Genomic DNA, 21,631 nt, shown 5'->3' on the forward strand with positions numbered 1-21,631 from the left:
TCTGTCCTCCATCTCCTGTCTCTGTGCCTTTGCATTGATCATCCTTTCTTCCTGGAAGGCACTCACCTCATCTCTACTCTGCCTCATGAGAATCCCTTATTTCTTTAAGATTAGCTCAGCCTCTGCCTTCTCCATGAAGCCTTTCCTGACTTCTACCTTCCCTACCCTGCCTCCCCCACACCCCCCATGGCTGTTCATACCCTCCCTTTCAAAACTGCCCTATTCTGACTTTGAGTTTTTTTTCTTCTGGTGTATACTATACTTCTGATATACACTAAGATGTATATCCTTTTCCAATAGAATATAAGCAACTTAAAGGCAAATCCATTTTGTGTTCATATTACCTGTGCTTAGCTCAGGGCTGGCACATAGAAGGTACTTAATAAATGCTTACCTCATTGATTGAATGACTGTAGGTTGGTAGCTCAAGAAGATTTGGCTATCACTCTTGGGTGTGGAAGAAGACCTAGAACACTTACTTTTGACTGGTGTGGGAAAAATAGGGTTCTTAAATTATTTTCTCAAAATTATTAAAAATTTTTGCTGTGTGAGGTTTAATAGCCTGATGTTAATAGCCATCAATGCTGCACCTACATGTGGCAATTCTTTGGTGGTATCCCAAGCTTAGCTCATCAGCTGGTCATTGAAGTAGAGTGGACCTGGTGGCTCCATCCTCCTTCCTCACTTACTGTCCTCCTGGTATGGTGGCGGCCTTGAGTGAAATATCTCTGTTTGTTTGTCCTCTAGGACCCTGCATTCTCTTCTGCCATCCATGACAAGCTTCAGGTTCCCAACACCATCCGGAAAGCTTGGAATGAACGGGACAACCGTTGTGACATCTGTGCAACTCACCTGAACCAGCTGAAGCAGGAGGCCATCCAGATGGTGCTCACCCTGGAGCAGGCAGCCAACAGTGAGCACTATGATACATCACCCAGCTCACCTCCACCACTTGCTAACATCCCAGCTTTGGTGGGACCCCGACATGTGGGTGGCCTCCAGCAGCCCCGAGACTGGGCCTTTGTGCCTGCTTCCTATGCCACCTCTAACTATACAGGCTTCATCACCAACAAACATGGCAGCAAGCCCAATAGCCTTGGGATTGGCAGTGGGGCAGAGAAGAAGAATGGATCGCCTACTCACCAGGCCAAGGTGAGCCTCCAGATGGCCACCAGCCCCAGCAATGGGAATATCCTCAACTCAGTGGCCATCCAGGCCCATCAGTATCTGGATGGCACCTGGTCCCTGTCCAGAACAAATGGAGTCACACTATACCCCTATCAGGTACGTAACTATTGGGGAAGAGCAGGTTGGCTTGAGGGAGAGTTGTGAGGTAAGCAACTAGTCTTTCCTTCCCCTTTGCCCTTTTGGCACCTGCTCTAAATCAGGTGTATAGTTACCAGAGGCAGTACAGTGGGTCAGCAGTCAGAGGACCTGTGTTTAAATGCTACCTCCAGTACTTACTATTTGTGATCATGGGCAAGTTACTTTGGGTCTCTAAGTCTCAGTTTCCTCTTCTGTAAAACGGGTGGGGATAGACAAGATGGTCTCTATGTTCCCTTTTAAATCTAAATCTGTGATTCATTCTTATGAACTACTGGTTGCCCAAGGCTTCCTCTTTACCCACCAGGACCTTATCTCCTTGAGGAAATGCCACATGCACCAAGCCTTCCACTCTTATTAGGGCCACTACTGATTCTTATTTTTTCAGGATCCTGCTAGTCACAGAATCCTGGGGTCCTGTAGATTTAGACCTAAAAGATTCTCAACTGGTCATCTAGTCTAATCCCTGTGAAATGGACTTATGATTTTTGTTAATTTACCCTCAAACGTGGTCATTCATTCGAACTGAATGCTCCCAGTGATCAGGAACTCCTGGTCTTGTTTTGCATACTAATCTGATAAATTAATCCATGCTAAAGTTTTAATGGAGGATGATGGCTACCAGGTGACAATGGGGAAATTTACATAATCTAAGACAATGGATGCCAACCTCTTCAAATATAGGGACCCCTTTTCAACCTAAACTTTCTGAGATGCGCACGTAAAAGGATTTGTATTATGTAGTAAATCTATTAACAGAGAAATTCACGATGACAAAAAGCTACTATGAATTTTGTTATTGTTCAATTGCATCCAACAATTCACAATCCCATTTGGGGTTTTCTTGGCAAACACACTGGAGTGGTTTGCCATTTCTTCTCTGATTCATTTTACAGATGAGGAAACTGAGGCAAACAGGTTTAAAGAACAGGTTTTTGCCCAAGGTCACATAGCCTTGGCCTCATGGCCTCACAAATCTCAAGAAAATGAGTCTCCCTGACTCCAGACCTGGCTCTCTATCCATTGCATCACCTCGTTGTCCCATTATGAATTTAGTAATCCTTAAAATGAATTTGTATTTTACTAATCATAGCAGTATTTGAAATGCAATTAAAATAGTAACATGTATGCATAAGATATAGAATTTATTCAATAGGTATAGATTTCAGTCCCCTGGGAATATCCTGCATGTCCTGCTTCTTATAGATTATTTAGGGTCTTTTGACTCCAAGACAAGAATGGAAAATAATTTTTTCTAAATGCTGGATGATGTACTTTTTCTTACTTCATTTTGTCGTATCTGAAAAATTTAGAATTGGATTAGAGTTTGGCAATGATTATCTTGTCTAGCTTAGATGAAGTGACGTGTCCATGATCACACATGCTATCTGCCTCCCTGAGTCTTCATTTGCAGAATTTATTAAGTGAGCTTGTAAATAACTTCCAATTGTAACACTTCATGATTCTAAGGATCCATCTCGTCTTTGCCTTACTTGGGAAACAGGGCAGTCATCAAGTTGGACCTTCTTTGTGTTTATATTAAATATCATCGAGAGTCTTCTGTTTGCTTCTCTCCACCCTCTCTCCCCAAGACCTGGCTTCTTTCCATGTCCCTATTTTTAGTGCCATCCCCAAAGCTAAACTGTAAACATTTGTAGTTTATTATTTTTTGACAGAATTGTACTGGTTACTAAACCGCAGCATTGCAGCTTGATACTTAAATAAAACCAGAAATAATAAATAAAACCGGAAAAAAGTAATCAGGACTTGTTAGTAGGTTTAAGTAGGAATGGCAGACTTAAAACTGTCACCTAAAATTATGTTTGAGGATTATTTAAGTTTTTTTTTTAAATAGCAAGAGATCCATCTATAGCCCTTTAAATTCCACAAAGCATGTTACATTTATTATCTCACTGGAGTCTCACAAACTTATGAAGCAAGTATTACAGATATCATCATCCCCATTTTATAGGTGGGAAAACTGAGGATCAGAGAGAGAAAAATGGTGAGCTCATGATCTATAAAGAATAAACACAGAGGTCAATTTCTAGCCCAGGCCTTCTTGTTTTCGATTTATTATTCATACCACCCTTTCCCCCTTCCTCATTTTTCTAGCCCTTTTTGTTGTTGTTGTTGCTCACCCATGGATGAGAAAGAAATGCTCATATAACGAGAGCTTTGTTTTCCCAGCTTGACGCTGGGTTCAATGCAGCTTACAAGGACCACCAGCTTGAGAAGGTTTGACTTGTGAATTGTCTTTCTAACAGGTCTTTATTGCTTCCTTTCAAGTCCAACACGTACAAGGTCACACATTTTCCTGAGCCAAAGGGACCAGAGGAAATCTCTCTGGGATAAAGAGATTTGGTATCTGGCTAGGAATCGGTATCCTCCTGTGTCATGATTTTGTCAGGCTGATGCCCAGGGACAGAGGCTATGGGACTGGCTAGACTTGATGTCTCCTGCTGTGGGCATCTCCCTGCAGTAAATATACTTTTAGTTCAACAGTCTAGACAACTTGTCAGAAATGATTGAATGCTCTGATAGAGGGCCTTATTTTCCTGCTCACACTTAAAAAAAAAAAAAAGAGTAAACCCTTCCTCTGGAAAACTACCACAGGCCACTGCATCTGCACAGAGGTACCCTGAGGATTGCCCCTCCAAAGAGGGGGAGTGTGTTCTCAAAATTCTCTGAAGGATCTTCTCCCTTCATTTCTGTAGTACACCTTTCTGAAGGGAAGAGGAGCCAGTGAAGGTCTGCCATATTGGAACAATGTGGAAGGAAGATTAGGTAGTACTTTCTGACAGTGAGGGTTGCTATACATTGGCCTAAATTTCCAAAGGATCTCGTGAACTTTTTCTGAGGTCTTTAAAATACTATAGATTCTCAATGGTCTGGGGTAGTTTGTAATTTATAGAGGTTCTTAAGTTGGGGTTCATGAACTTGCTTGAAAATGTTTTTGATAATTATATTTCAGTATAATTGACTTTCTTTGTAACTCTGTGTATCTTACTTTATGCATTTAAAAGCATTATTCTGAGTAGTCTCAAGCCTTGACCAGCTGCCAGGTGTAGTCTATGACACAGAAAATGTTCAGAACCCTTGGTTTATAGTGAGAATTTTTCCAAAGGCAGGGGAAGAGACTAGATAACCTCTCAAGGGCTACAGCAGGGATGGGGAACTTGTGGCTCTCTAGGTCCTCAAGTGCTGCCCTTTGACTGAATCCAAACTTCACAGAAGAAATCTTGTACATTTGTACACTTGGGGACCTCGAGGGCCACATGTGGTCTCTAGGCCACAGGTTCCCCCCCACCCCACCCCAGTAAAGATTCTAAATCATCTCCTGTAACTATATTTCTGAAACATGTAGTTTCAACAAAGTTGAATAAGTCCTTTACCTTAACCCTGGGAGTTTAGAAATAGCATCTAGGAGGCAAGTCTGAGGTCACTGGTGATGAGTTGAAAGTGAAATTAGTTCCAGTCACAACCCAGAGGTCATTGTGCCTTTAAATATCAATACTTGGACACTTCGAAACACCTTGATGAGGATTCTCTTCACCAGGGCAGATTAGAACACCCCCTTCCACACTCTTGATACCTGTGTAATTCTTTATAATACTTTTTTAAAAAAATCAGTCCTTTATGGAGGCTATACCCAATGCCAGAGGTATTCCTTTGATTCTTTTAATAATGGATTCCTAAATGCCATCTCAAATGTTTGATTTCTTGGTAGACATTAAGATAACCCAATTTTGCGGTCAAGGAAAGAAGCTGCCTCTTAATGACTATGTTAGTACAGCTGGCATCTCTCTCTTTCTTTCTCTCTCTCTCTCTTTCTGTCTCTCTCACATACACACACACACACACAGACACACAACTGCTTTTCCTCAGTTTTCACATAACAGTTGTAGTTAATAAATGTTCTTGAAGTTTGTCCTCATAGCAGTTATGGAAGTAGAATTATAGAAGTTGAGAATTGGAACAGACCTTAGGGAACAACTAATACTTTCATTTTATAGATAAGGAAACTGAGTGACCATAATGGTAACCCAATAAACCTTATCGATTGATAAAAATAAAACTACTATTGATGGTCCCTTAAGATGATAACCTCAACCTCAGGAAAATACTGAAGTTGCTTCTAATGTTTGATTACTATACACAGGAAGAAATTGTATGCCAAAATGTCCTCATCTGAGTTCAAAAAATAAGATTTCTGATGACAAATTAATCAATTTAATTACTAATTAACTGATTTGAAGACCAACTTTTCATGGAAAACTTTATGAATTCCTGTAGCACATCTTACAACAGTTTTAGAGACTGAGGGCACTGATTTCAGATTTAAGAAAGAAGCTTTAAAAGGGAGAAAGAGTTCGGTTTTTTTTTCCTGATAGGAGAATAGTACATTGGAAGTGTCAGAAAAAATTCAAGAAAGGGCTTACGAGTTTGTAGCCTTCACAAAGAGAGGACTCTCATGTCAAGTTTCTGACTTAATAAAAGGATTTGTTCTATAAAACTTGGACTCAGTCTAAAGGCTACACCTGAGGACCTAGAAGGCCACATGTGGCCTTCAGGCTGCAGATTCCCCACCCTGGTCTAAACCTTTCTCAAATCATGGAGCTTATCTATCCTGTCTCTTCTTGAAGACCTCCAGTGACAGGAGAAATCTAACATTATTTTATGGAATCAGCAGTTTTTCATGCCAGAAATTTCCAGCTGAGTGGTATGGGCTATGAATCTAGCTCACAGTACGGAGTATGTGAACAAATCATTTTACCCTACTTGCCTGACAACTGTGTATTGGTCTTGTTGTTGTTTTTGGTCATGTCCAACTCTTTGTGACCCCATTTAGGGTTTTCTTGGCAGAGATACTGGAGTGGTTTGCCATTTTCTTGTCCAGGTGAAGAAATTGAGGCAAACAGGGTTAAATGACTTGCCCCAGGGTCATACAGCTAGTAAGTGTCAGAGGGAGGATTTGAACTCAGACGGATGAGGCTTCCTGACACTACATCTACTGTGCCGCCTAGTTGTCCATATTCTGGTCATTGTCACCCGAATATCTTATTGACATCTCAAATGCATCAATTCCTATGAAGAAGGAGCCAGCTATCTCCACCAAATGCCAACCAATTGCTACCCACAGGCAGGAAAATTAATTTACCCTGAGGCAGCAGAATCCTCTGAGGGATAGAGTGGAGGCACGTACTAGGCAATTCAAACCACCACTGCCATCTTGTCTACCATTTCCTTTTAGACCCTGATGGAGACAGCCCATTACTTTGACCCCAACATTCTTTGGGAATAGCAATCCTCCCACCCCCAGCTTCAGATCTGCTTGCTTGTAGCCCAACCCTCATAGCCTTCATGGAGGAAAGAAATAATTGTGGAAAAGGGGTCCATCTTCCTCATATAACCAGCAACAGCTGCTGGTCAAATGCTGCCAACAGGTGGCTGGATTTTACTCCTGTTTCTTTTGACCCTAAACAACCTCTTAGGATGTTATACAATTGAATCAGTTTCTAACTTAGGAGAAATTGATAGTGGTAGAAATGAACCTTTTCTCTTCCTTTACTCTTGCTTATAGATAACCAAATTGATGCTAAGTTAGTTAATGTCACTCCTTATGGTTTAGCTTTGGCAAATCCATGAACATAGGAAAAGAAATAACTTATACAGCTTCTATCTTGAGACAGAGTATTTTGTAGAAGTTGATAATATTGTTACATAAATGTGGTACTTAATGTGAAATATAAGCCATGGGGTTATTTTGCACCATTTCCCAACAGCTGAAACCTTTGTCTAAAAGTAACCCCCTTAGGACACCTAGGTGGCACGGTGGATAGAGCATTGGGCCTGGAGTCAGGAAGATCTGAGTTCAAATCCAGCCTCAGACATATACTAGGAATGTGACCTGGGGGAAGTCACTTATGCTTAGTTACCTCAGTTTCCTTATCTGTAAAATGAGCTGGAGGAGGAAATGGCAAACTCCACTCCAGTATCTCTGCTAAGAAAACTCCAGTAGGGTCACAAAAAGTTGGAAACAGCTAAAACTACTGAAAACAATAATATATAAGCTCAATGAGAAATATTTCCCAAGAACTACGTTCCTCCTTATGTGACATTTGAGGACATTAGAACCTAGAGAACTAAAGTGACTTTTCAAGGTCATATAACTATTTAGAATCAGCCTTCTGGTTTCTAGGCTCATAGAACTTTAGAGCTGGAAAAAGTCATAGGATTACAGAGATTTTGAGTTGGAAAGGACATGAGAGACCTCTTAGTCTCTGGAGTTCTTAACCTGGGGTCTGTGAACTTAAAAAAATATTTTTATTACTCCATTTCAATCTAATTGGCTCCCATTGTAATCTTACATAGTTTATCTTACATAACTAAAAACATGATTCTGCTAAGTTCATCAGTTTCATCTGACTTGAGAAAGGGTCCAGGCCACAAAAAAGATTAAGAGCCTTCGCTGTCCAACCCACTCATTTTACAGATAAGGAATTCATGGTCTGGAGAGATTAAGTAATTTAGGATTATAGGATCATAGATTTAGCCTGGAAGAGAACTTGGAGGCTGTCTAGGCTGACCCCTTATTTTATAGATGAGCAGACCAGGGTCTAGGGAACCTGAGTGGCTTGCCAAAGATTGTACAAATAATCAGCTTCTGGGATGGGGAGTTGAGTCTAGATACTCTAACTCCTCTGGGCACTAAGTGAGGCTTTGCCTGACCTTGCCCAGAACCCAGGCCACCATGCCCTCCCTGGCTCTTTCCAAGCCAGGCTGCCTAGACTCTAGACATCTTCCTTCTACCAGAAACTAGACTGCTCTTGGGACCTTGGGCTCTAATAGGTGGTTCTTTGCTCTGGCTTAGAACCCAGCCATTCTTGGACTTCCTGGCTATTTCCAAACCATGAACAATACTCTCCCCTCACCCCACCCTCTTCCTAACTCTATACATCATTTTCCCTTATTAGAATGTAAGCCTCTTTAAGGGCATGAATTGTCTTGCTTGTATTTATATCCCTTGGTGCTTGCCAAAATGCTTGGCACATACGTGCTTGATTAATGCCGTTTCATTCATTCAGTCATTCATTCATTCATTCCATAACCAGTATTCTTTGCCCATACTTCATAAGGAGAAAGTTTTCAACAATGCAAGCCAGGATTTTGGGGCCCATATAAATTTTTCTTTTTCCTTAGTAAACAGCCTGGTCGCCACCTCTTCTATGAACCTTTCCTTCTCCCCATTCCTTTCCCAGAGGAAATTGTTTTCTCTCTTCAAAAGAAGTCCCTTCCCACTATGACATTCTGCAAAATGGGGGCCCTGGAGGGGAAATGATTTGTCTAAAAATGCATAGTACGTTAGGGGTTAGAGTTGGAACAAGTCCTCAGGACTCCTGATTCCCACTTCTTTTTGCTATAACATATTCTAGGCTTAGAGAGACTGAGCAAAAGAGTTTCCATCTTCTAGACAGGTTCTTTATGACCTTATAGGAAAAAGTTTTAGTCTAGAATGGGGTGGGGGAACATGTGACCTCAAGGCTGTAGGTCTTGGTCTAGAGGAAGGCCCTTTGATGTTTTGAGTCTAGGTTGAGTCCTGGATGAGTTGTTGTGATGCCAAGCCACTATGTGGACCTTCTGGACACTCTGGGCCTGTGGTTATTTCAAGCAGACTCTAATTTAGGGAACCCTGGTCAAGGTAGAACACTGTCTCCATCTGGAGAAGAGTGGGCTAGTCTGGGCTCACCTGAGCCTCACCTCAGCAATGCTGTTGGTCCAGTGCTTCATGTTCACCAAACAAAGGAGGCCACCAGGGATATATTTATTTGCCCAATGGGGAAATATGAGTTGATCCATTGAGAATACCTGGGTTTGAGAGGCTACCACCTAGGAGCTGAAGAGTGATAAGATGGCTTTCTAACTGGGAGACTCTTGTAATAGTATGGTCCTTTTCTGGTACTTCCATGTTTGGAGATGATAATGGCCAAGGGAGCAGTCTAGCATGTCCCTAGGCAAGTAGCTTAGTCTAGCAAAAAGAATCAGGGATTTAGAATTAAAGCACCTGGATTTGCATCCTGGCTCTGTACCTTACTACTTATATGACCTTGGGTAAGTCACAAACCTCTCTGTGCCTCAGTTTCCTCATCTGTAAAATGAGGATGTTGGAATAGATAGCTTCTGAAGTCCCTTCTGGCTGTTAAAGGTTTTATCTCATGACCACTTTCAGTCACTTCAGGAAAGATCAAATGAATCATTGAATGGAAGCCACGTAAGTGTCCTGGGAATTGCCTTCTTGCTTGAAAAACTTGCCATGCAAAAACTTGTGCAGGTGTGCTTTTGTTTGTGGTCTTATGTGGACACACAGAGAAAGCAGTTGCTTTGCCTGACAGGTGTGGGGCCCCCTCCTGGTCTCCCATTAGGGATTTCCAAATACATAAGAGTTTAAACTCCTTAGCAACCAGACTTACAATAACAATATTTGCCTGAAAGTTAATTGGGTCCAGATCTTTCGTCCATAGAGTCTGTAAAAGTGTCTGACATGCTGATTTTATAATGACTCCCTGGCTTTTCCCAGATAATAAAAGTTCCATATGATTCACCCCGCTCCCCCCCGCCCCCAGTTCTTGGTTTTTGTCATTTTAATCCTTACAACAAAAGACTAGTAGGTGCTCTGGTAAGAAACTTTCTAGCAAATATAGCATGTCCCAAAAGTCTTAGTTCAGTTGAAACCTTTAGTTGCTTAAAACTGCATTAAGACTTTTGGGATACCATATATGCATATACACATCCTATATATTGTACTTTTCACTATTTATTTTGGTTGCTGATTACAACAAAGCTTTTAGCTTATCTGCATACTACATTGGGTAGGAATTAAATGACAATAACTTTTAACTTTCGGACACCCCCATCAATACATGACTGTGAGGGTACGAGCTGCTTTTCATCAGTCATCACACCATAGCATATGATACAAAACATTGTATAATGTGGATTATATGAAGGTACAGAATGACAGTCTAGGTAACATGATCTCTGGTGCTTCTCATGAAAGGGATTAGGCATGACCAGAAAGGTCGTGGGGAGGGGGCGGGACAGCTAGAGTCAATCAGAAGAGGAACATTGTTAGTCCATTGGTGGGGAACCTTCAGCCTTGAGGCCACATGTGGCCTTCTAGGTCCTTGGGTGCGGTCTTTTGACTGAGTCCAGATTTTACAGAGCAAATCCTTTTATTAAGGAGATTTATTCTCTGAAGTTTGAATTCAGTCAAAGGGCCACACTTGAAGACCTAGAGGGCCAAATGTGACCTCCACACCACAGGTTGCCCACCCCTGGGTTAAGCTGTGGCAATCACCATGATAACAATGCAGGGCAGTGGGTATTCTACCTGGAGTACTTACTCAGACTTCCATCACTTGAGTCCTTCTCTCAAAATCTTAATGTGGATACTTTCCAAGGATTGGTGTGTCTTTGGACCTTTCTTCTCTCTGTGCTCTTCCTTGTCAGTCTTATTCACTTCTGTGGGTTTGATTCACCCCTGTGGTTCTTCTGAATTCCAAACCTCTATCTCCGGCTGCCTTTTGGCACCTCCTTCCACCTGCACATCCCATCTCCACTTCCAAACTATATGCACCCCCTACCCAATCTCATTATCCTTCCCACTTAATTTTACTCTGCCTCCTAACATCACTCTGACTTCCTTGTTTTTTAACCTCATGGTTATTTTTGACTCCTCCTTCTCTTTTACCTTTTACTTGTAATCAGTTACCAGGTCCTATCATATCTACATCCAAGCCTTTCTTTTTCTTCCTATTGCCATCAGCCTATTGAGGCCCTTAGTACCTGTGTTATAAAAATAGCTTCCTTGCTGGTTTTCCCACATCTTCTTTCCCAGCCCAGTCCATCTTGCATGCCGCAGACAGAATAATCTTTCTTAGTCACTGATCTTGCCATCCCACTTTCCTGCTCAAAAATCTTCACTGGCTCCCAGATAACTATAAAATAAAGGTCAAATTCCTTTGACTGGAATTTAAGGCTCTGTACAACCCACTATCATTTTATCTTTTCTCTTTCCTTTTTCATTCTGTCTCATCTCAGCTACTTCACTAATTTTTGCTGTCACACTGCCACCTCAAGCAACACAGTAACTTTACTCATGCCTGAAAGGTCCTCCATTCCCATCTTTAACTATTCAATGCATCTGCTAAAGTCCAACTCAAAAACTAGTCTATCTAGTGATCCTTTCCTAACCCTTCCTCCTGTTCTCTCCTACCTGCCATCCCCTCCCCCAGTTGTTAAGGAGCAGCCAGCTGGCACAGGGAATAGTGCACTAGACCTGGAGTCAGGAAGACCCAAATTCAGATCTGGCCTCAGATACTTATGATGTGCAGGGCAAGTTACTTAACCTCCGTTTGTCTCAGTTTCCTCATATGTAAAGTAGGAATGATAATAGTAACATCTCCCAGAGTTGTTGTGAGGATCCAATGGGATAATATATGTAAGCCACTTAGGATAGTGCCTGGCACAAAGTAGTTTCTATATAAATGTTAGCTATCATCATCATTACTATTAAAGAACCTTCCCCTTCTGACTTCACATGACCCTTTGTTTTGTAGCTCTTTATGTAATATTATAGATTTTAGCCCCCTCTCTGTGGGTGTCCATTTGACTGGAAGTAGGGACAGGGATGGTGTTTCATTTTCTATTTCTTTCTCTTCTCCTACACCCTGCACAGTGCTCTGCCTGCAGTAGGTACTTAATAAGTATTTACAGAGTAATATTCTTCCTTTTAGGTATCATCATCTCAGATCAATTCCCCTGGGTTTGGTCAACTTCAAGTGAGAGTTAGAAAAATTAAAACACTTTGAATTCTTTTTTTTTTTTTATAAGAGCATGTTTTGCTTTTGTGCTTTCTTAGAGTATGTGGACAACAGCATTCATTGCTAGCTAGTAACCACTCAGGAATGTGCACTTAACAAGGGTTTTCATGTTTAAGTTGCTGGGTTGGGGGTGAGGTTTGAATCTGTTGGTGCTAGAGTAACAACTACCCTATGCCCGCTTGTCTCTGGTTGTTCCAGTTTCCTAACTGGCAGAAGGGTTTAGGGCCAAGATGGGCAACTACTCTAGTGTGTGTAAGCAATGCTGCCATCTAGTGAGATTGGAATACTGTAACACCAGAGGAAGAACATTTGAATAGGCAAAATATTAAAAATTCCCTTCTCAGATAAAATTTGTTTTCCATAGGAGCAGGAAAGAACACGAGCCTTTCATTTGTAATAGAGTAGTTTGAACTTATATGAAATTAGAAATTAAGTTTTCTCCTTTAGAAGAATGTTTCCTTCCTATCATCCGCTTGGATCATAGAATCACAAAATCTCTGAGTTAGAAGATCCTCAGAGATCCCTGTCTTGTGTAAGTGTGACTTGAACAGGGGTCCTCTTTATAGCATGCCTGACAAGTGCTCTCTCAGTCTCTCCTTGAAAACTTTTGATCGAATACGCATTACGTCCCAAGGTCACCTATTCCAATTTGAAGGAACACTAATTGTTAGGGAGTTTCCCCTTACATTTATATGAAATCTACCTCTCTGCAGCTTTCACCCCATAAATTCTCATTCTGAAATGTGGGACCATCAGAACAACGGTAATTCTTCATCTAAATAATAGCTCTTCAGATGCTTGAAGATGGCAGTCATGACCCCTCCACCCCAAGTTGTTTTCTCTTTAAGCCAAATATTCTCTTTCCCTCAGTTGGTTTTTGTATGGCATGGTTTCAGGACCACGCACCATCTTTGTCCCTCTTCTCTGGAAACACTCTGGCTTGTCAATGTCCTTCCTAAAACATGACACCCATAATTGAAAACAGTGATCTCTCATCTCCTTTGTTCTGGATGTCATTCTTCTCTTAAAGCTGTAGCCTAGGATCATATTAGCTTTTTTTTTTGTCCTATCATACTTTTGAGTTATATAGAGCTCACAGTTCATTAACCCCACCCCCTAATCTTTTTTCATAGAAACTGTTACCTAGTCATGCTTCCCTCAGTCTGTACTTGTGAAGTTGCTATTTTTTGAACTCAAGTGTAACACTTGACATTCATCCCTATGAAATTTCATTGTCTTAGATGTGACCAATTGTTCTAGTCTGTTGAAATCTTTATTTTTTTGGAGATCGATTTTTCATCCCAAACATTTTCCAAGTTGTTTTTTCTGCAAATTGCCTAGTTTGTTTTTTTTTTAAAATCATAGTTGAGAATTGACTTTAACTGGAGATATAGCTTAAATTCTAGGCCCCCAAGCAAATCTTTGAGAAGGGAATCTCTTACTTTTTGCCCCTCATTGGAGATGAAATACCCAGTTTTCCAAAGGTCTTTTATCAGTTCAGGGCAAGCCTGGGTAATTCTTGATATTTGGAAAAATATTTCATTGACATGGGGATTCCCCTAACTGCGTGGATTACCACTCCTCTCCACATTTCATAAGTTGTTATAACTGAAAATTCATCACCCAATGGCTTTTCCTAATGAACCTCTCTCTGTTCAACTAAGCCAGGACTTAGGTAGTGGACACATGATCTGTCACTGGGCCCATATTTGAGTCCTTTCCAGCTTGGTAAGTTCTATGAGAATTTCCTGGCTTAGTCTTTGAGTACCTCTCTGACATGAAGGTACTTTAGAGTAGGACATTAGTTTCATTGAGGCAAGACTGAGTCAGAATCAAACGGCAAGAGGCTTTTTGTGAATATTCTTTTCCTGGTTATGCTCACTTCATTTAACATGTTTATAGAAGTCTTTCTATTGTTTTCCCATCTTCTCTGATGATTTGTTTTTAGATCTCATCTTTCTCTACTTCTGCTACATTGGACACTGTTGACCCTCTTTTCCTGAACGCTCTCTCCTTTCCATGTGCTTTCATGACATTACTCTCTCCTGATTATCCCCCTACTCATATGTCTTCTCCTTCTCAGTCTCTTTTCCTCATTCATTATCCAAAGCACATCCTCTACTGTGGGTGCTCCCCAGGGTTCAGTCGAAGGCTGTCAACTCTTGTTACCCTCTCCCAGTGACTTTATCAGCTTCAGTGGGTTTAATTATCACCTGTCCTCTTTTCTCTGTTGATGACCATCAGATCTATATATCAACCGCAGTCTCACCTCTGAACTTCAATTTTAAATCACCAATTGCCCGTTGGACATTTCAAACTGGATGTCCCAGAGACCCTTCAGATTCAATATATCTTAAAACAGGGCTGATTATCTTTCTCCCCCATAACCCAATAGTCTCCTAAATTTCCCTGTATCTATCTAAGGAGCCATCATTCTTCCAGTCTCCCAGCGTTCTTAACCTTAGATTATTCTTGTCTCCTTGCTTTCCATTACCTGACATATCCATTCATTTGCCAAACCTTATTGTTTCCTCCTCAGTGAGTCAATAAATATTTTTAAAGCATCTATTTGTTATGTGCCAGGCACTACTAAACAATGAGGATACCAATATGAAACAGAAAGACATCCCCCGCTTCCAAGGAACTTCCAGTCTAGTGGAGCACCTTAGTTTAGCCCGTCATCGTGTCTCTTCTAAATTATTGCAATCGTCTCCTAGTTGGTCTCTTTACCTCATCTTTCCTCAGTTCATTCCATCCTCCATATTGCTGCCAAAGTGGTTTCTTTAAGTATGGATCCTTATGTGACTCTTCTACCCACTGTGACTTTTCCATCCATTCAAATCCAGTGATTCCTTTCTGCCCTTAGCATCCAATTTAAACTCTTCTATTGAGCTTTTAAAGCCATTTTCCACCTTGTTTTGATCTGTCTTTTCAGTTTCCTTGCACATTACCCCCTCTCCTGAACTCTGCAGTCCAGCTGAATGCACCTTCTTGTTCCTCACTCATGGTACAACATCTCCCAGATCCATGCCTTTGTACAGGCTGCCCTCTTGCCTGGAATTCAACCCCTTCTCACCTTCCTCTTAGAATCTCGTTCTTTTTTTTGAGTCTCAGCTCAAGCACCACATCTTACAGGGGCTACCGAACTATTGGCATCCTCCCTCTCAAATTACCCTATATTTAACTCCTTTGCATTTATTCACATTTATCCTTTTAAAATTATATATGTGTGTATGTGTGTATAAATATGCATGTATATGTATGTATACAAATGCATGTGTATGTATGCATATATAGGTATGTGTATATATGTATACAAGACTATCTATGGAGGATACATATAAACATATATGCACATATATTTGAGAATGTAAGCTTTATAGGCTCTTTGAGAGTAAATATTGTTTCATTAATTATATTTGTATCTCCAATGCTTAGCACAGTGCCTGGCACAGAGAAGGCATGCCCCTTGATAAATGCTTGTTCACTGATTGATTGTCTTTTCATGTTTATCATTTTTTTTGCATTGTGATAATATCCTACAGCAGTGGTTGGCAAACCATGACTGGTCCTTTTATATTTTTATGTAAAAGCCATTCTTAGCTTGCAAAGCCATACAAAAAGCAGGTGGCATGCCAGATTGGGCTTAGTTGGCCAGTTCTTGTTCCATAGTGTTTATATACTGTAATCTGATTAGCCATTCCCTGAATGATGAGCACCTACTTTCTCTCTAGTTTTTTGCAAATATGAGTACTGTAGCAAGCTCTTTTGAGGGTATTGTCTCATCAAATAAAGATCAAGAACTTTTGTTTGGGGGAGAAGTGAAGGGTTGAGTTATATGGGGAATTCTGTCTTGTGGATCAGCCATGTGGTACAGCACTGGACTTGATGCTAGAAAGACCTGAGTTCAAATTCTACCTCAGACATATGCTGGGCAATTCATTTAATCTATCAGCCTGTTTCCTCACCTGCATAATGGAGGTGATAATAGCACCTACTCTGCAGGGTCATTGTGGGGATCAAATGAGATCATATTTGTAAAAAGTACTTAGATATAGTGTCTACCCTATAGTAAGTGCTATATAAATGGCCATTTCCCTCCTTCCCTCCCCTCCTGTTTGGCTATCAGGCATACATTTCCAGGCACTTAGTTCATTTTTAGTTCTATTTTGTCTTCATTCTGGAGTCCCAATATAGACATTTGTCTCAGTAGAAACAAGGAACCAAGCAGAGGAATTCCCTTGAAGTAGAAAAATAGTGGTGAAACTTTCATTCTTAAAACAGGCATCTGTGAGCCAGATCATAGGGGATCCTCAGATTTAGTTGAAAGAAGAGTTCTTTACAGCTCTTTTCTTTGTTCATGATCAAAAAGGTGCCTCACCAGCCAACCACATTGGACAACTGATCTCATAATGTGGAAAGAGTTTTTGTTGAAGACATTGAGTTGATTTTTTTTTTCCGCTTTAAGAAGGAATTGAAAGCAAAGCCCACTTCATAATACTGCACATCTTCAAGCGTCTGGAGGTCTCTCTTGTTCTAAGAGGAATTAGACAACAGGCAGCCTGGTAGAGTGAGCAGAGTCCAGGTTCTGGATCCAGAGGACAAGGGCTCAAATACTAGCCCTGGCACTACCTCTGTAACGTTTAAAAAATTACTTAACCTCCCTGACTTCCCTGGATGATGCAGGGGGTTGGTCCAGGTGGTCTCTGAAGTCTCTTCTATAGCTATGATCCTATGATCCTATGTACTTAGGGGGGATTAACCACCATGCTTAGTTAAATTTGGTCACAAACACCCACTGAAGTTCTAATCTTAGGATTTTTTGGACTGGTGCTTCAGAAGCAACAACTACATTTAGGAACCCATTAGAATTTAAGAGTGGCATAGCAGAGAAATAATCAGCTTTGTTAGTGAATAGTAATAATGTTTATAAAAACAAATCAATTTATGTAGCACTTACTATGTGCCAAGTACTGTGTTAAATGCTTTATAGATATTGTCTAATTTGATGCTCATAGCAACTCAGAGAAGTAGGTGCTATTGTTTTTTTCATTTGACAAATGAGGAAACTGAGGCAGATAGAAGCTACATTACTTGCCCAAAGTCATATAGTTACTAAATGTCTAAGGCTGGATTTGAACTTGGGCTTTTCTAACTCCAGTCCAAGCACTCTATTTACTGTGCCATTTAGTTATCCCAAGGCCCCTAGGAAGCTGTGAAAACAAGGAGGCAAGAGCAAGAGATATACCAGCACAAGTGGTAGATTACTGTTTTTGTCATTGTTTTAGGGCATCTGCTAATTTATAAATGGAAACCCAAATCTGACACTCACTGGGGAGGTTTATTATTTGGTATGTGTACATATTCCTGGGGCAGCTAGGTGGTGTAGTAGATACAGTGCCAGGTCTGGATTCAGAAGACCCATCTTCCTGAGTTCAAATCTGGCCTCAGACACTTACTAGCTCTGTGACCCCTGGCAAGACACTTAATCCATTTGCCTTAGTTTCATCATGTGTCAAATGAGCTGGAGAAGGAAATGGCAAACTACTCCAATATCTCTGCCAAGAAAACCCCAAATGAAGTCATGAAGAGTTGGACAGGACTGAACGACAACAAAACATTCCCAAGTAGCATTTTGGGCTGACATTCAGAGAACATTTTAGGGGGACTTTGAAATGACATTAAATTTAGAGTTAATGTGGAGACTGTAAAGTGATGCCATTCGGTAAAAATGGTGAGGGCCATTCCCAAATGACAGTCAATAAACATTGATTAAGTGCCTACTGTGTGCCAGATACTATGCCAAGCACTGGGGATACAGGAAGAGGCAAATGTCAGCTCCTAGGTTGAGAGTTGGCAGGGACCTTAGAGGCACCTAGTACCACACCCATATTTTATAGATAAGAAAACTTAAGCCCAGAGAAGCGAAATGACCTATTAAGAGTCAGAGATGAGATCTGAAATAAAGACCTCTGGTTTCCAATGTGACATTTTCCCCACCATACCATATTTACTCGCTCTGTGACCAGGAACATTTTCCTCATCTATAACACTGGAATATTTTAACTCATACTACCTGTTCCCTTGGAAAGCCTGGTGAGTGTAAACTTCCCTAATTATTGAAAATTGGATTTTCCTCTTTCTTGTCATTCCTCTCATCTCTACCCAGTACTGGTTCTTCTTCCAAGGTAACCATCTCTCCTTGGAACTGTTCTCTTTTAGCACTGTTAGAGAGATCTCATCTGCCCTGTTTAAGGTTCAGAGCCAGCACCTGCACAGAAGGCTCCATCCCATAATTCTGTACCGTAGCTTTTTAACTTTGGTCAACAAATCTTTCGAAATATGCACCCTAGCAGTGGCTTATTCTTTAATAGTATGCTTATTGAGGCCTGGATTTTATCCAGTTTCCAACATGGAAATACTCACCATTCCAGTATAGTTGGTATTATAGAAACATGCTTCCTTGGTTTTTTAAAATTTGTTTTTGTTTTTGTTACACGCTCAACTTCTGATAATTTCAAGTCTAGATAATCTAGTTAGTAAATCTTTCTCGTTCTCTTCCCTTGGCTACCAGCCTTGAACACATTTGCATCACTATGAATAGGTAGGCCAGGAAATTAAAGAAGCTGAAATAGGAACCCACTCATTGTATCCTTAGCAGCTTAGGAAAAAGGTTTGGTAAGGAAGGAGGAGAGTTTTGAAAATTCACTTATTCAAAATGGGCAAATATCACCTGTCTTCATTTTCATATTTGTGTAACTACTAACACAGCTACATACTCAGCAGAAGATGAAAGAAGGAAAAGTTTGGGGTAAGTACCACACAGTAATTACAGTAAATATTCATGAAATGTCTGCTAAAGTTCCCATAGCACAAAGCTTTATGTCCGCAGGAGGTCCTCAAGATCGTGCCATATGAGGATCCTTTCAAGGAACTGGGAATGTTTAACCAGAAAAAAGAAGAGACCCCGAGGGGATATGATGGCGGCCTTCAAATGCATTAGACTTCCTTTACTTTGTCTCTAAGGGCAGAACTGGGAATAGTGAGTAAAAGGAGCAAATATAAGCTTAACGTAAGAAAAATTTCCCAACGGTAGGAGCTCTGCAGAAGTTGAATGGTTAGCATTGAGGTGGGGATGGGGGGGGGACCATATTCAGTGGGGTTCTTAAAGACTAGCTGACCTCTGGTCAGGCATATTATAAGGGGAAAGTTCATTTGGTTTATGTTGGATTAGATGACCTCTGAGGTACCTTTCTATTCTGAGATCCTGGAATTTGGTATAGATAATAATTGTTGCATGCTCCATTTGTCATAAACACTATGTTTGGAACTTTCCTTAACTCCATAAAACTAGATGTCTTCAGTACTTCTAAACTACAGTCTGGAAATCCCAGTTCAGTGTCTTAGTTTGGCAATAAGAATTAGGGGACTGATGTGGGGGGAGCAGGCACAAAGTCATTTGAAATAAGACATGGATGTCATTTGTCTTATTAATTTTGTCTTATGAATAACTGCTCCTGGAACTCGCATTGTATGTATGCCATTTCATTCAATTTGATAAACATTTACCCAGTGTCTATCATGTGCAGACACTGGGGATGAGACACAACACAGTCCCTGTTAGCCAGAAGCTTATATTGTCGCAAGTAACATACGAGGGCCAGCTGCTCTTTCATAGTGTTTTCAGAAAAATGAAATTTTTTCAAGGGCTGGGAAATGTTCATGTTTGGAAATAAAAAAATGAAGCAGTAAATACCTTTCCATCCATTCATTCATTCATTCATTCATTCATTCATTCATTCATTCATTCATTCAAAGAGTAGACAGGAAGTAGTAGACTTGTTGCCTGATCACGAAGGTATTACAAAGAAGAAATGTGCAGCACTCTATCAGAAACAGAGAATTTGATTCAGAAGTTCCAAGGTTTCAAAATGGAAGTGACTGAACCTCAAAGATGGTTTTAGAGTTTGAGGCTTCCTACCTGTGTGAGCTAGAGCCAATTAGTTTACCTATCTGGACTTCAGATTTCTCATCTATAGCTCTAGGGGGCTAGACTCAGTTGCCTCTATGGCTCCTCCTAGCTCTAGATCTATGAGCTCATAACTGAGTAGGTTCAGATGCTTCATGGTTATCAGTTACCCTATAGAAAACTTTCAACACACCTGTTGTGAGTCCTCTCCCTTATCTAATCAGACAACAAACATGGGCACAGGGATCCTAGGTAAAGAGGTATTTTCCTAGAGTATGATAGTTGTATTGGCTGTTGTAGCTGAATCTTCCATTTTCAGTGAAAACATAGCTCCTCCCTCCTATGGAGACTTAATCTTAAAATATCTGGAGTACGTTTACAATACATAAATGAGCCATTTTATAGGAAGATAAGATGAAGCCTAGTGATTTTCTCCTATATTACACTCTTACACTGTTATACCTACTTTTGGTCTACTGTTATTATCCCTTTTCCCCCCCAAGACCAAGCATGTGTTAACAATTTAGCCCCAAGGTCTCCAAGGTAGTGTTTGTGTTCATTTATAATCAGAGTTGTTTTACGTTCCTGAAAGCATGAACATGTTTTCAAACTTGAACTTCACAATTAATTTACCCAGGTCAACCTTCCCTTCCACTTTCCCTCTCCCCTCTTCATCTGAATCTTTTGTACAGATTGTTAAGGAATATCAGCACTTTCATGCATTCAATAAAGTACCCCAATTCATCAGGTCAGCTCATGGGGCAAGAGTTTTCTTTCAGATAACTAACCACACGTTGTTATAGGTAAAGGGCAACTAGGTGGTACAGTGGATACAGCACCAAGTCTGGAGTCAGGAAAATCTGAGTTCAAATTTGACCTTAGACACTGATTAGCTGTATAACCCTGTGCAAGTTGCTTAATCCTGTTTGCCTTAGTTTCCTCTTCTGTAAAATGATCTGGAGAAGGAAATGGCAAACTTCTTCAGTATCTTTGCCAAGAAAACTCCAAATGGGGTCACAAAGAGTCAGACACAACTGAAAACAATTGAACAACAGCTTTGTATGTAAATAGTATTGCTAGGATTAGATAACCTTTTCAGTAAAGTTGTGACAGAAAGTAGTTCTTCCTGAAACATAAGTCTAGATGTGTCCCTCCTCTGCTGAAAAACCTTTGCTGATTTCCCATTGCTAATAGACTGAAGTCATAGGATCATTGAGGTTTCCTGGAGCCAGCTTGTAAGCAGCTCAGGAGAGCCAGTTGTTAAGTCTTCAAATGAGCACTTCTACTTTGGAAATGAACAAATTCTACAAATTAGGGCTTGAGTCATTGTTTGTCTAGACTTAAAGTGACAGAGAAGATGTGAATAATGCACATTAAACTTAAAAGTGTGTCTTGGGAACAATGTCCAGTAAGCCAATTGTTAAACATTTTCCAATAAGCTGGTTGTTAAACGTTT

At 40.6% G+C, this 21,631-nt stretch overlaps 1 protein-coding gene across 3 annotated transcripts in view; it reads left to right on the top strand.

Annotated features, from left to right (window-relative positions):
• KIF26B (kinesin family member 26B) overlaps positions 1–21,631 on the top strand; it is a 604,324-nt gene that overhangs the window by 225,833 nt on the left and 356,860 nt on the right. For all 3 annotated transcript variants that reach the window (XM_072647639.1, XM_072647640.1, XM_072647641.1), the window contains one exon: positions 748–1,284. In XM_072647639.1, coding sequence (XP_072503740.1) covers positions 748–1,284 — 537 coding nt within the window. The remainder of the gene's footprint in view (positions 1–747; positions 1,285–21,631) is intronic.

Source organism: Notamacropus eugenii, chromosome 2, assembly GCF_028372415.1.
Source record: "Notamacropus eugenii isolate mMacEug1 chromosome 2, mMacEug1.pri_v2, whole genome shotgun sequence".
NCBI classification, from domain to species: domain Eukaryota; kingdom Metazoa; phylum Chordata; class Mammalia; order Diprotodontia; family Macropodidae; genus Notamacropus; species Notamacropus eugenii.